The sequence below is a fragment of the Sinocyclocheilus grahami genome, unplaced genomic scaffold, assembly GCF_001515645.1.
Source record: "Sinocyclocheilus grahami isolate Dianchi unplaced genomic scaffold, SAMN03320097.WGS_v1.1 scaffold921.1, whole genome shotgun sequence".
NCBI lineage: Eukaryota > Metazoa > Chordata > Actinopteri > Cypriniformes > Cyprinidae > Sinocyclocheilus > Sinocyclocheilus grahami.
The window spans coordinates 12,703-26,911 of NW_015506100.1; the positions used below are offsets into that span (position 1 = coordinate 12,703).

At 36.4% G+C, this 14,209-nt stretch overlaps 1 protein-coding gene across 1 annotated transcript in view; it reads right to left on the reverse strand.

Annotated features, from left to right (window-relative positions):
* LOC107564289 (cat eye syndrome critical region protein 5 homolog) overlaps positions 1-12,502 on the reverse strand; it is a 16,720-nt gene extending 4,218 nt beyond the window's left edge. Inside the window, exons 1-5 of the mRNA XM_016249323.1 lie at positions 12,182-12,502; positions 4,760-4,963; positions 2,551-2,698; positions 1,294-1,468; positions 203-391 (exon numbers count right to left, since the gene is read on the reverse strand). Of these exons, the coding sequence (XP_016104809.1) occupies positions 203-391; positions 1,294-1,468; positions 2,551-2,698; positions 4,760-4,963; positions 12,182-12,256 (791 nt within the window). The 5' untranslated portion in view covers positions 12,257-12,502. The remainder of the gene's footprint in view (positions 1-202; positions 392-1,293; positions 1,469-2,550; positions 2,699-4,759; positions 4,964-12,181) is intronic.
* Positions 12,503-14,209: the final 1,707 nt, after the last annotated feature.

Below are 14,209 nucleotides of genomic sequence, written 5' to 3' on the forward strand. Positions count from 1 at the left end.
TTTAAGGGGGTCTGAATACTTTCCGTACCCACTGTATATTGCTCTGCAAACTGGATATGATAAATAATATCCTAAGCATAAAACAACACTTTTTTTAAACAAGCAGTGTAGGCACGGGGTAGATTTTGTGTTTTGTCTGCAAGCTCATGTTTGAAATCCTCTCACATCCACACTGGCCCGTTACACTGTGCATGTGTCTCACCCGATAGCATACAGGGATCTGATCGGGGCCCTCCAGCCTCTCTCAGCAGCTTGTTCTCGAATGAGGAACTCAGCAAAATGGTAGGTCAGTTCACTGGGCTTCCCCATGAGGGCCTCGTACTTCAGATCTTTGCCAGTGATCTTCTTATAGATGTTCTCCAAACACACCATGAAAGTGCCGTGACCGAATCTGTTGATGGGAGATTTTTCATTCATTAATTGGCCAGTCTCAGATCACTGGAGGTGGCTTTGCTCAATTTACTGCTACACTTCAATGCATCATACCTACATTGTCTATATGTATATATGTGACCCTGGAGCACAAAACCAGTGCATTGTATATACATGGTATGGGTCAAAATGATAGATTTTTCTTTTATGCCAAAAATCATTAGGATATGAAGTAAAGATCATGTTTCATGAAGATATTTTGTAAATTTCCTACCGTAAATATATCAAAACTTAATTTTTTATTAGTAATATGCATTGCTAAGAACTTCATTTGGACAACTTTAAAGATGATTTTCTCAATATTTTGATTTTTTTTTGCACCCTCACACCCTCAGATTTCAAATAGTTGTATCTCGGCCAAATATTGTCCTATCCTAACAAACCATACATCAATGGAGAGCTTATTAGCTTATTTATCAGGATGATGCATACATCTCAATTTCGAAAAATTGACCCTTATGACTGGTTTTGTGCTCCAGGGTCACATATGAGCAGAATGCATTTACCAGTATGTGTATTTATACGAGATCCATCATATAATAAAGGTTCCATGGATGTTAAATGTTCTTCATGGATCCATCAGAGCCAATAAAGAAGCTTTCTTTTTTAAGAGTGTATAAGAGATTGTTAGTCCTTTATGGATATGATGCAACAAGCCAACACAATAAAACTTCTATTGGAGCATAGTGTCACAAAATGTATATACGTGCCAAACAGGTTTGTTGTAGTCGAGACTTTAAACATTGTATATCTATTCAGGAACTGACTTAACCCTCTGCTTAGAAATACTCACTGGGGTAAAAAGTCTGACAACTAGCCCCAGTCTCCCTAATAAATCAGCATTTAGAGCGAGCTGATCACCTCGCAGAATGTGCCTCTGCCATCCACATGAGATCCATGTTACAGGCCAAGAGCGGCAGATGAGCGGAGAGAGTGGTTTCATAGGCGTTGCTCAGATTGCCGTTGGTGAGAAGGACATCAATGATGAGCTGTAAGTTCGTTTCCCATCGAATGGGCTCCCCAAACAGAACTACAGCTAGAACAGGAGAAAAGAGGCTAATTAAAGCCATTGTCTGTCTTTCACTCTATTATTTATTTGATTGCATTATTGTTTGATTTTTATTTTATAATACAGCTTAATACATATCAAGTACATATAGACTACCGTTCAAAGTTTGGGGTCGGTAAGATTTTTTTAATTTGTAAAAAAAAAAAAAAAGTGTAAAATCAGTAATATTGTGAAATATTATTACAATTTAAAATAGCTGTTTTCTCTGTGATTATGTGTTAAACTGTAATGTATTTCTGTGATGCGCAGCTGTATTTTCAGCATCATTCCTCCAGTCTTCAGTGTCACATGATCTTCAGAAATCAGTATAATATGCTGATCTGCTGCTCAAGACACATTTCTGATTATTATCAATGCTGAAAACAGTTGTGCCGCAACTTTAACATCAGGATTCTTTGATGTTAAAGTTCAAAAGAACAGCATTTATTTGAAATAGAAATCTTTTGTAACATTATGAATGTCTTTACTGTCACTTTTGATCAATTCAATGCGTCCTTGCTGAATAAAATAATTTATTTATTTCAAAAAGTATTACAGACCCCAAACTTTTTATTGTAGTTTAGGATAATAACAAGCTTTCTGGTGTACATGTACATTTGGACGTATTGAGCTGGATCAGACAGATCAGTCAATCATTCAAGAGCAGTTTCACGAAAAATATTCACAGAAAATAGATTCTCATCTGCACAGCTAGAGCGCAGAATAGTCAGTGAAGAATCAATTAAAGTCGACATTGTTTGGAAATTGCAGTTGTCTTTTCTTTACTACAGTGGTGTAGCCTGTATCTGAGTAAAGAAAAATAAAGATTTTGTCCAGTGGGGACTGACAGGGTTGACTCAATCATTGGCTCATTCGTTAACCGCTGTGATCTCATGTTAGTGTCATTGCCAGGGACACGTTTTTGTGTAAAGACTACGAGAACACATGAATTAAAACAAAAAAAAAAGATCTTGATTTCATGGTAAAGCTGAGTATATGGTTACAGTACAGCCATGCCATGTTATGCAGCACATCCCACAACTGTCCAGTTATCTCCAGAAATATCTTACCTTCAACTCTGGGGAGGTTCACCACAGGCGAAGACTGAAACAACAAGGAAAGTATCCGGTTTCTTTCATATCTGCCAATATATGTCATCTGACCGATCTCATAAACTATCCAGCAGCCGATTCCCTCACATTTAGAAAAACTATGAGACTATATATACAAGTACAAACCATTTTTAAATCTTCAAATATGCAGTCACATGCACGAAAAACAGGACAGGGAAATCTGCAAATTCAGCATAATCTTCTATTTGTCCAGTTTACAACAAGGGGGCTTGTGTTTTATCCTATACATATCATTGCCACTGGCCAATCTCTTCACATTGCATTTATGTTTGACCTGTTCTAACCTGACGGTGAATAACACATGCACATACTGCATAAACCTACGCAAGTGCCAGAACTGGTTACAGAATAAAAAGGTATTATTAGAGTATAAAGCACAAACTTACAACAACCCTAATTATCTCAAGTACACAAAAAAGCATTGATTAAGGAATTTAAATTAATTTAATTAATAATTACTCCGTTATTAATTTCATGCAATCCAATATTTACAATGTTTTGCCAATATTCCACAGTGTGAACTGTACGTCTAGATACACCACCATTCAATAGTTTGGGGCTGGTATGATTTTTGAATGTTTTTGAATCAAGTCTCTTCTGCTCACCAGGGCTGCATTTATTTGATCAAAAATACAGTAAAAACAGCAATATTGTGAAACATTATTACAATTTAAAATAACTGTTTTCTATGTGAATATCTGTTAAAGGGGTCATAGGATGCCCATTTTCCACAAGTTGATATGATTCTTTAGGGTCTTAATGAAAAGTCTGGTTTGGTTAAAATGTCTCAATGGTAGTGTAAACAACACCTTTTTTACCCTGTCAAAAACAGCTCTTTTCAGATCAAGCCGTTTTTGTAGCATTTTCCTTTAAATGTTAATGAGCTCTGCTGGCTCCGCCCCTCTCTTCCGAGACGCTCTCAGAGAGACTGTTTACTTCAGCCGCATTCATCGTGAAACTTGCTAATTAGCACATTATTAGATTATGATGAATATGTCGGTGCATATATTTAGCAAAATGCCCCTCTACAGTTTAATTTTCTAGCTGACTAATGAGTTTATGGTCACCGAATTTGTTTTTTCTGAGGTAAATGTGACGTGCCATTGTTTACAAGCCGTTATGACGTCTTTGCGCGACTGAAACACTGATTGAGTGATTATTTGAGACGGGATACAGATAGTAAAGTTGTACTCTTTCTTTTAACTTGCCTTCGGATGTTTAGTCATGTTTATTTTGTGCTGAAACGTATTAATGTGGAGGAGATGATCTGTTCACGTGCGCCTCGTGCTGCTGCGTCTGTTGAACTGAGGCACCACTGCGATCTGTCACTCCACATTAAACGGTGCCAAAACAGCATTTATTGTTTGAATACTGCAATACAATGGACATAAATTGAAATCTGAGGCTTTGTTTCATATTAAAAGTACCAAAGCACAATGCTTATTGCGATATATATTGAGTGGGAAGTGCCCTTCAACGTTCCGTCCATTAAATGAAAACAGGCTAGAATAATTGATTCTTGGGATTTAAGAATCGATATCGTTCCGTAAAAATGAGAATCGATTATTATCGAGATATCGATATTTTTTACCCAGCCCTAAAAGTAACTAATTGCGTTACGTAGTTACGTTTTATGGAAAGTAATGTGTTGTGTTACATTTGTGCTTCTTTTTCTCATCTGGGCATCTGTTTGTTTTTAATATAATTACAATTTAATATCAATACAATTATACTACAATTTTGGCAAATGTAAAAGCCCTTTCACACCAGAAGTGAAGTGAATGCGCCTCAGGCTGAAGGAAATGTAAATTCACGTCTGTACAGTAGAGGGCGCCGCTCAAACCTTTCAGTTGTGCTGCTATTCTTCGTTCTGCTGGTGTGCAGCAATGATATTCAGCTCTAACCCAAATACCTCTGTATGACCGAACAGGCCATGTTTCTGAAGTGTAAATGTGGAAAGGTAAGTGAACTTTGTACAGTACATCTCAAAATATCAAGGTTACTTTGATTTGTCATGATTCGAGCCCTGTGCCTTCAGTGAACTGAGAATCAAGCTGAATGAATTGCATATAAAAAGCTGCAATGCATGCATCAAGCAGGCTGCATGTCAGAATTGTCATCATGAATATGAGCGAGCAGAACTCACAGGAACACCCAGTATGTGAGACAGCTGATCGGCCTTCTTCTGTCGTAAACAGTTGCCAGCATTGGTGACAAAGACAACCGGAACCACGAACTGTCCCTTCGCGTCCACCAGCTTCTGGAAAGCTCTCTTTGCTGCTGGGATGGGGGTCTTTCCTCGCACCAAGACCCCATCGATGTCAAACAGCAACCCAAAGCTCGGCTCGGACTGTTGAGGAGATTACAACATAAGGATGAGTAATTAAATTCTGCAATGCCTAAAGGGAATGAAGCACACAGGACTCGTTTTTGCACATGATTGTTATTCCTGTAAATCACTCAAAGTATACTAAGCTTGTCTGTGTTCCACTGTCTCGCAGACAGGCAGCTTAAGACAGATGCTTTGCTCACCCTGCTGCTTCGAAACCAAACCGTGACCTGAACACTGAGGTGCATACTGAACTGTGAAATGTGTGCACCATTATAGCCCAATTTAAAAATATAATGCCCCAGGTGAAAAAAAAAGTACTTAAAGTGCTCTAATTTCGAGCACTAATTTTGTACTTAATATATGAAAGAATTAGTCTTTAGTACTTCTTAAGATAATCTTAAGAGCATCTAAGTGTACTCAACTGTGCTACTTTGAGACACCATGTATATGAACTAAAATGTGCTTTTAACATACTATCTCTGTATTAAAAAAATGTATTTAGTTACCACTTGTAGTAAACTTGAACCCATCTTTGTATGAAAGAAGTGTGTGTGTGTGTTAGGGTTTGTATGGTTTTAGTTTGAGTTTCTGTTAATAATAATAACCCTGCATGGAAGCACTGAAAACACAACAAAAATATATTGTGAACAATAAACCCAAATAACTACATTTTGAATTCAAATTGATGAAAAATATTTCTATTACTTATTACAATAACAATGAATGTTTTTGTTACATAACGCAAACCATGAGTGACTGAGTGATTCACTTGACACATTCACTAAAGTTGCTTTTCACTCACTGAACTATAAATTATAGATATATATACAGTATATATATATTACTGTAATAAGAATTTGATCAAGTATTTGATTTTGGGATGAAATATGTCCAAGACATGTTCTTGTCATTTATCATGAGATTCAGCCGTAAAGTGACACTAAGACTAAAGGCGCGATCACATTTGGTGAAATCCATTCATTTCAACAGGAATCCACACGATCAGGAATTTCATGTGAGAACAAAAGATTTCGCAACAGGCTCAAGTTTGCCAGAGAAATTTCGCCGTAAAAAAAAAAAAGAAAAGAAAGAGTGTTTGGCCCATTTATTTTAAGGCGTCCTTGATACAGTGTAATTACACAAAGAAGTATATATATAAAGTTCTAAAACATAACGTAATTACATAAATAGAATGAATTAACAACATGTATTTACTTTAGGTTTAGGGGTTTAGTGTTAGCTGCTTGTAATTACACATTATTTACTGTTACGACTGTTTTAAATACAAAGAAAGCGATCCTGAATGTTTAAATTGATGCTTTGGCAACATGAAATAATACAATTTACATGATCTAACAGAATAAAATACTAAGTCACCTACACAATGCATAACCTCTTTCCCAAGACAGATTAGATCGCACACGATTACGCACAAGAGAAGATGATGCTGCGTCACACTTGACCCCTGCTGGACATTTGTCCCTTGGTTTCTGTCTGCGATCACTTGAGGATTAGGGCCAGTTCGCTTCAATCTGCTCAAATGAAACAGCTGCACTTCCCCTTAGGGAGCTTTTGTGTTTTTCTCATTGATGTCACTGCAGCTCTTACATATGACAGAAGACTACAGAAGAAACAGAGCATAGCAAGACCATAGCAACTGCATGATATTTATTAGATTTTTCTTAAGATACGCACATCTTCAGTATGGGGAAGAGGTTTGGTTTCACTGTGTGTGCAATGAATTGGTCATGCATGGTCAACAACAAACTGCTGAGACGGTGATAACAGACACACAGCTTTAGTCTGAAAGTTTGTAATACTGATTTTGCACAGCACTGAACTTCACGGAGCAATTTGAAAAAAAAAAACGCATTTGCATCTAATGTATGCCTCAAGCAATGTTAAAAGTTACAGAAAAAGTATTATGCATTGTGAATATTGATATTGACTGCAAAAATGTATCAATACAGTGCTATTTCAGATACTATTTATTTTTTATGAATACTTTAAATACATTCAACATATATGGTAGGTGGTCTCTCGGAAGTCAAAATTTTAGTATCTGCAAAATGTTAGCCTAATTATTTTACCAAGATTAGAGGGATCATACAAAATGCATATTTAGTACTGACCTGAATAAGATATTTCACATAAAAGATGTTTAGCCTACATATAGTCCACAAGAGAAAATAATAGTTTTATAAAAATACTAAATAAAAAAATAACGCATTTTGTATGATCCCTCGTATTTCGGTTAAATAATCATCATTTTGCAGATACCGCAAAGTGTGTGTACAATTTCGACCCCAACTGTATGTATACATTTCAGTCATTATATTTCAACTTTAGTTATTTTAGTACAACAACAAATTAAATTAAAATAAGAACTGTTGCCTTGGCATCTAGCTGAAATAAAAAGGTTTTATATTTTATTTTAGTTAATGTTCATTTTATTCCAATTCACGAAAATGTTTTTCTTTTTCTATTTTAGTTAACTATAATAACCCCGAGTCAATTATGATTGAACACTGTGTAAAATATATATTTGCTCAATTTCAGTAATTTTGAGTACATTTACTATTATTAGATTGTATCATATAGTCTACATAATATTGCATATGGCACGCCGAGCTCATGGATTAAAAAATCTGTATCAGTCAGTCACAAATCTAAAGGATTTCACTGTACAGAGCAAAGATACACCAATAATCGTTTTGACACTTTTCAACTTGATTAGTCAAATGTTAAATGTTGATGGGTCTCTAAGAAAAGAACCCAACAATGATATTCACAGGCAAACTAACTAATTAGGGCCCAAGCCCCTAGGGGGAGAAGGGCCCTATTATTTTCTTTAGGATTATTAGGGCCCGAGCACCAATGCTGCGAGGACCCTCTTGGAATTGCTCTGTTTCTTCTTCTTCTCCAAAATGAATCTCATTTTTGAGGGCCCAAACATGCTCAAACTCTTGAAACTTTGCACACCCTTTGGGGATGCTAAATTGCAAAGGGATTTTTGATATCTCAAACAGTTTGGCAAGGTGACGAAATTATGGCGAGAAATGAGAAACAGGAAGTGTCTAATAACTTTTGCACACTTTGTCAAACTTAAGCGGTTTGTTCGTTGTATGAGGCCGATTACATAGATGACTACTGTGACGATTAGGAGTCAAAGTTATAGCGCCACCAACTGGCAGCAGGAAGTGTGTCATTTTCTAAATGCTTTGAAATTAGCCTCTTATTTTTACTCTGTTTTCTTAAACTTCATCAGAATAATGTCAAAACACGGCAGATGTAAAACTGCAAAGGGATTCTTGATATCTTAAATACTGTTGCCATGGCAACGGGTCAAACTTGAATATTGTTTTCAGGTGTTTTTAAGGCACTTAACATGTTTAGAATGTCATGAAACTCCACACACATCAGTATTAATGATAGACAGACACTGGCAAAAGCTCATAAATGGGTGTGGAGCAGGCGCTCTATAGCGCCACCTTTTGACAAAAGTGTGTGTGTGGGGGGGGTAGTTTTTCCTACAGACACCAAACTCGGGACATATATTGTTCTCATCAAGCCAGACAACTCTCTAATTTACAGTCATTAGCTACGACCAACAGGAAGTCGGCTATTTTGGTCTGAATGTGGATTTTTGGACAAATCAGGCTGTGAATTAATGCATACTCCTCCTAAGAGAATCAAGCAATTCACACCAAACTTTGTCAACATGATGCCAAGATTCTGAAATTGCAAAACAAATTGCAAACAAATTTTGGATTTCTTGAATGGTGTTTCCACAGCGATGTATTAAATAACAGTAAAAAATATAACAGTAATTTTCTTATATCTTACAGAGCATTAAAATCATTTTTAAAAAATCTTATAGATCATTAAAAGTTTTATATATCCTACCCTCTCTCACTCAGATATGAAATATTTTAAGCATTTAAGCATCGCTTACTGCTCAGTTCAATTAAATGGCAAACAAATACATAAAATAAGTTAAGATGCACTATATTGGTAATATAGGGGGAAGAGGTTTGGTTTCACTGTGTGTGCAATGAATTGGTCGACAACAAACTGCTGAGACGGTGATAACAGACACACAGCTTTAGTCTGAAAGTTTGTAATACTGATTTTGCACAGCACTGAACTTCACGGAGCAATTTGAAAAAAAAAAACGCATTTGCATCTAATGTATGCCTCAAGCAATGTTAAAAGTTACAGAAAAAGTATTATGCATTGTGAATATTGATATTGACTGCAAAAATGTATCAATACAGTGCTATTTCAGATACTATTTATTTTTTATGAATACTTTAAATACATTCAACATATATGGTAGGTGGTCTCTCGGAAGTCAAAATTTTAGTATCTGCAAAATGTTAGCCTAATTATTTTACCAAGATTAGAGGGATCATACAAAATGCATATTTAGTACTGACCTGAATAAGATATTTCACATAAAAGATGTTTAGCCTACATATAGTCCACAAGAGAAAATAATAGTTTTATAAAAATACTAAATAAAAAAATAACGCATTTTGTATGATCCCTCGTATTTCGGTTAAATAATCATCATTTTGCAGATACCGCAAAGTGTGTGTACAATTTCGACCCCAACTGTATGTATACATTTCAGTCATTATATTTCAACTTTAGTTATTTTAGTACAACAACAAATTAAATTAAAATAAGAACTGTTGCCTTGGCATCTAGCTGAAATAAAAAGGTTTTATATTTTATTTTAGTTAATGTTCATTTTATTCCAATTCACGAAAATGTTTTTCTTTTTCTATTTTAGTTAACTATAATAACCCCGAGTCAATTATGATTGAACACTGTGTAAAATATATATTTGCTCAATTTCAGTAATTTTGAGTACATTTACTATTATTAGATTGTATCATATAGTCTACATAATATTGCATATGGCACGCCGAGCTCATGGATTAAAAAATCTGTATCAGTCAGTCACAAATCTAAAGGATTTCACTGTACAGAGCAAAGATACACCAATAATCGTTTTGACACTTTTCAACTTGATTAGTCAAATGTTAAATGTTGATGGGTCTCTAAGAAAAGAACCCAACAATGATATTCACAGGCAAACTAACTAATTAGGGCCCAAGCCCCTAGGGGGAGAAGGGCCCTATTATTTTCTTTAGGATTATTAGGGCCCGAGCACCAATGCTGCGAGGACCCTCTTGGAATTGCTCTGTTTCTTCTTCTTCTCCAAAATGAATCTCATTTTTGAGGGCCCAAACATGCTCAAACTCTTGAAACTTTGCACACCCTTTGGGGATGCTAAATTGCAAAGGGATTTTTGATATCTCAAACAGTTTGGCAAGGTGACGAAATTATGGCGAGAAATGAGAAACAGGAAGTGTCTAATAACTTTTGCACACTTTGTCAAACTTAAGCGGTTTGTTCGTTGTATGAGGCCGATTACATAGATGACTACTGTGACGATTAGGAGTCAAAGTTATAGCGCCACCAACTGGCAGCAGGAAGTGTGTCATTTTCTAAATGCTTTGAAATTAGCCTCTTATTTTTACTCTGTTTTCTTAAACTTCATCAGAATAATGTCAAAACACGGCAGATGTAAAACTGCAAAGGGATTCTTGATATCTTAAATACTGTTGCCATGGCAACGGGTCAAACTTGAATATTGTTTTCAGGTGTTTTTAAGGCACTTAACATGTTTAGAATGTCATGAAACTCCACACACATCAGTATTAATGATAGACAGACACTGGCAAAAGCTCATAAATGGGTGTGGAGCAGGCGCTCTATAGCGCCACCTTTTGACAAAAGTGTGTGTGTGGGGGGGGTAGTTTTTCCTACAGACACCAAACTCGGGACATATATTGTTCTCATCAAGCCAGACAACTCTCTAATTTACAGTCATTAGCTACGACCAACAGGAAGTCGGCTATTTTGGTCTGAATGTGGATTTTTGGACAAATCAGGCTGTGAATTAATGCATACTCCTCCTAAGAGAATCAAGCAATTCACACCAAACTTTGTCAACATGATGCCAAGATTCTGAAATTGCAAAACAAATTGCAAACAAATTTTGGATTTCTTGAATGGTGTTTCCACAGCGATGTATTAAATAACAGTAAAAAATATAACAGTAATTTTCTTATATCTTACAGAGCATTAAAATCATTTTTAAAAAATCTTATAGATCATTAAAAGTTTTATATATCCTACCCTCTCTCACTCAGATATGAAATATTTTAAGCATTTAAGCATCGCTTACTGCTCAGTTCAATTAAATGGCAAACAAATACATAAAATAAGTTAAGATGCACTATATTGGTAATATAGTTTTATATAATTATTTCATAATAATTACAGATAATTAAGTTTTGAAAACAATAAGGTCTAATTTGTTAACATTAGTTAATGCATTACCTAACATGAACAATATATTTTTTACAGCAAGTTTTATATATTGTTCTCTGTGTGTGTGTGTGTGTGTGTGTGTGTGTGCATCCCTTTCATAGCCGTGACACTTAAAACCAGACTGCCAGCGGGTTTCAGTAAATGCATGCCTGCTGTGCCACCGGGGTAGCGGTTGCGCCAATGGCTTGGGCCCATCATTGCTGCTTGCACATTAATAAAATATCAAAAATGAATATTATGTTTTGTATTTTAGCTATCAGACATGTGAACCAGTCAGAATACAATCTGTAATATAAATCTGTATTATAACAAAAAACTATATTGACAGATTAATATATCTATGCAAGTATATACATGATACTGCTTTTGCTCAGAGCGACAACATAAAGTGTACTAACCTTGTAGCTACAGTGTAATGACATAAACAAAGGACAGGATCAAAATATCATTTCACGCATTTAACACGCTGGTGATATCGGCAGATGTCAGGATACTGATTGTGAATCTAAAGCCCTGCAGACAGGATCAATACCTGCACAGCTGTACACTGTGTGCCATAACGCCGAGAGCTGCACATTAGAGGAACTACAGCCGCTTCATGCAGGGCTGAGCAATCTAATATTCACATTCAGCAGTACAGGGAGGGGGGGTGCAAGAAAAGAGTTCATTCTCAAGCGAGGTCCTGTTTGGAATAACAATTGGGAAATGAAAACGACTACAGACGAGGAATGAACACGCATTTCTGAGTTAAACGCGCTCTAACAATGGATCCAGCGGCTGAGCAAACATCACATGATGCTGATGCAGGAATGTAAACACGTCCCATACCTTACTGCACAGTCCGCATCGCCCCAGCGCCGCGACGCTCGCCGACCTCAGCAGCGCGCTGACCAAGAGCTTCATTTCGACGCGACTGCTCCCAGTGTCTCCATGAGGCTTTTGTAGCGGCGCGGCGTGACGACAGAGAGGAGGCGGTCCGAGTGCAGTCAGGAAACCCACAGCGTCCGCGCCGCTGCTGGAGGAATGAGACACCCCCCGCCAGACGGACCCGCCACCTCCACTAGAGAGCAGACAGCACTGGTATTCACTTCGAGACGCTAGCCGTCCTACAGCAACATGCACGCGACGAAGAGCAATAAAAGGACCCACAAAGCTGAATGTTGTCATGAAGGACCGGGGGAGGGTGTGCGAATCGAAACGAAGCCCACTACCCGCGGCCATGAGGAAGTGGGCTACTAGTGACGTCACCGCCGGGAACCGCGATTTACTGAATAATGAACGGGTTTGCCAGTAAAAAAGACATGAGGAATCATAACGTGAAGAAATGTTTCCTCGCGGTTACTTTAAATGTGCGTTCTGTATTTATGTTTATTTATTTGCTAATTGTGTTACGCACAGAAACTATCAGCACCTATTAGAGACTGCTACTGCGGAGTTATTATAACTTTATGTAGCCTAAAGATGAAGAGAAAAAGGTGTCTCTTATGAAGTCCTAAACCACAGAGAAGAGCCAAGCTTACTGAGTGCATCAATCAATCAATCAAATAAAATAGATCAGAGATGTCAGAAAGCGTATCTTAATTGCATTTCTTTTTTTTTTGCACTTAAATAAAAATTAAAAAAAAGTGAATTTGATCATTTTTTTATTTTAAATTGATTTTCTTTGGTACATTTTAATTAGTGCTGGGGCAACGATTAATCGCATCCAAAATAAAAGTTTTTGTTTACGTAGTATGTATGTGTGTGTACTGTGTATATTTATTACGTATATGTATATATATAAATACATATGCATGTATATATTTAAGAAAAATATAGGTTATATATTAAATATATAATATGAATACATTTAAATATTTTCTAAATATATACTGTACGCGTGTCTTTATATATACATAATAAATATACACAGTACATGCACACATACTACGTAAACAAAAACTTTTATTTTGGATGCGATTAATCGTTGCCCCAGCATTCATTTTAATATAATGTTGTTGCATATGTTTTGATTATATATAAAAACTAAAAAAAAGACACAGTCTGTATTACGTCGTTTGCACAGCAGAAAAAGGTCACTTTGGCTGAACAAGAATATTAGATTTAGCAGATTGTGTAAATGTGACTGTGGTTTATTTGAGTAACTTCGGTTTGGCTGGTCACATGAACCAGACGGTCTCTCATCAGAGAATGGTTTGTTCCTTAATGTAACATGTGAATATTTTCGGTGTGTTAGTACTTTTCAAATGCATTTACAGTATGAGGGCAGAATCTCTCCCCACTGTAATTTTTACAATTGTAGAAAATATACACCATACATACACTCCTAACATATACAGTGGGTACGGAAAGTATTCAGACCCCCTTAAATTTTTCACTCTTTGTTATATTGCAGCCATTTGCTAAAATCATTTAAGTTCATTTTTTCCCTCATTAATGTACACACAGCACCCCATATTGCTGAGCTTCACAGATTCCCCTTTTGTGTTTCATGGAAGTCATGTGGGTTTGGAAGGACATGAGGGCGAGTAAATTACGGTACTTTCATTTCTGGATGATGATTCCTTCACTTTAGGCTGCTTTAATCAAAATGAAACTTTTTTTTTTTTTTTGTGGTTTAAAATGGACTGAACTGAAACAAACCTCCTTCTGCGAGGGAACGGGAACATGAGAGATGAACGACTGTGAACCTTTACCATCCAACCTGACAGAACTGGAGATGATCTGCAAGGAGGAATGGCAGAGGATCCCCAAATCCAGGTGTGAAAAACTTGTTGCATCTTTCCCAAAAAGACGCATGGCTGTATTAGATCAAAAGGGTGCTTCTACTAAATACTGAGCAAAGGGTCTGAATAC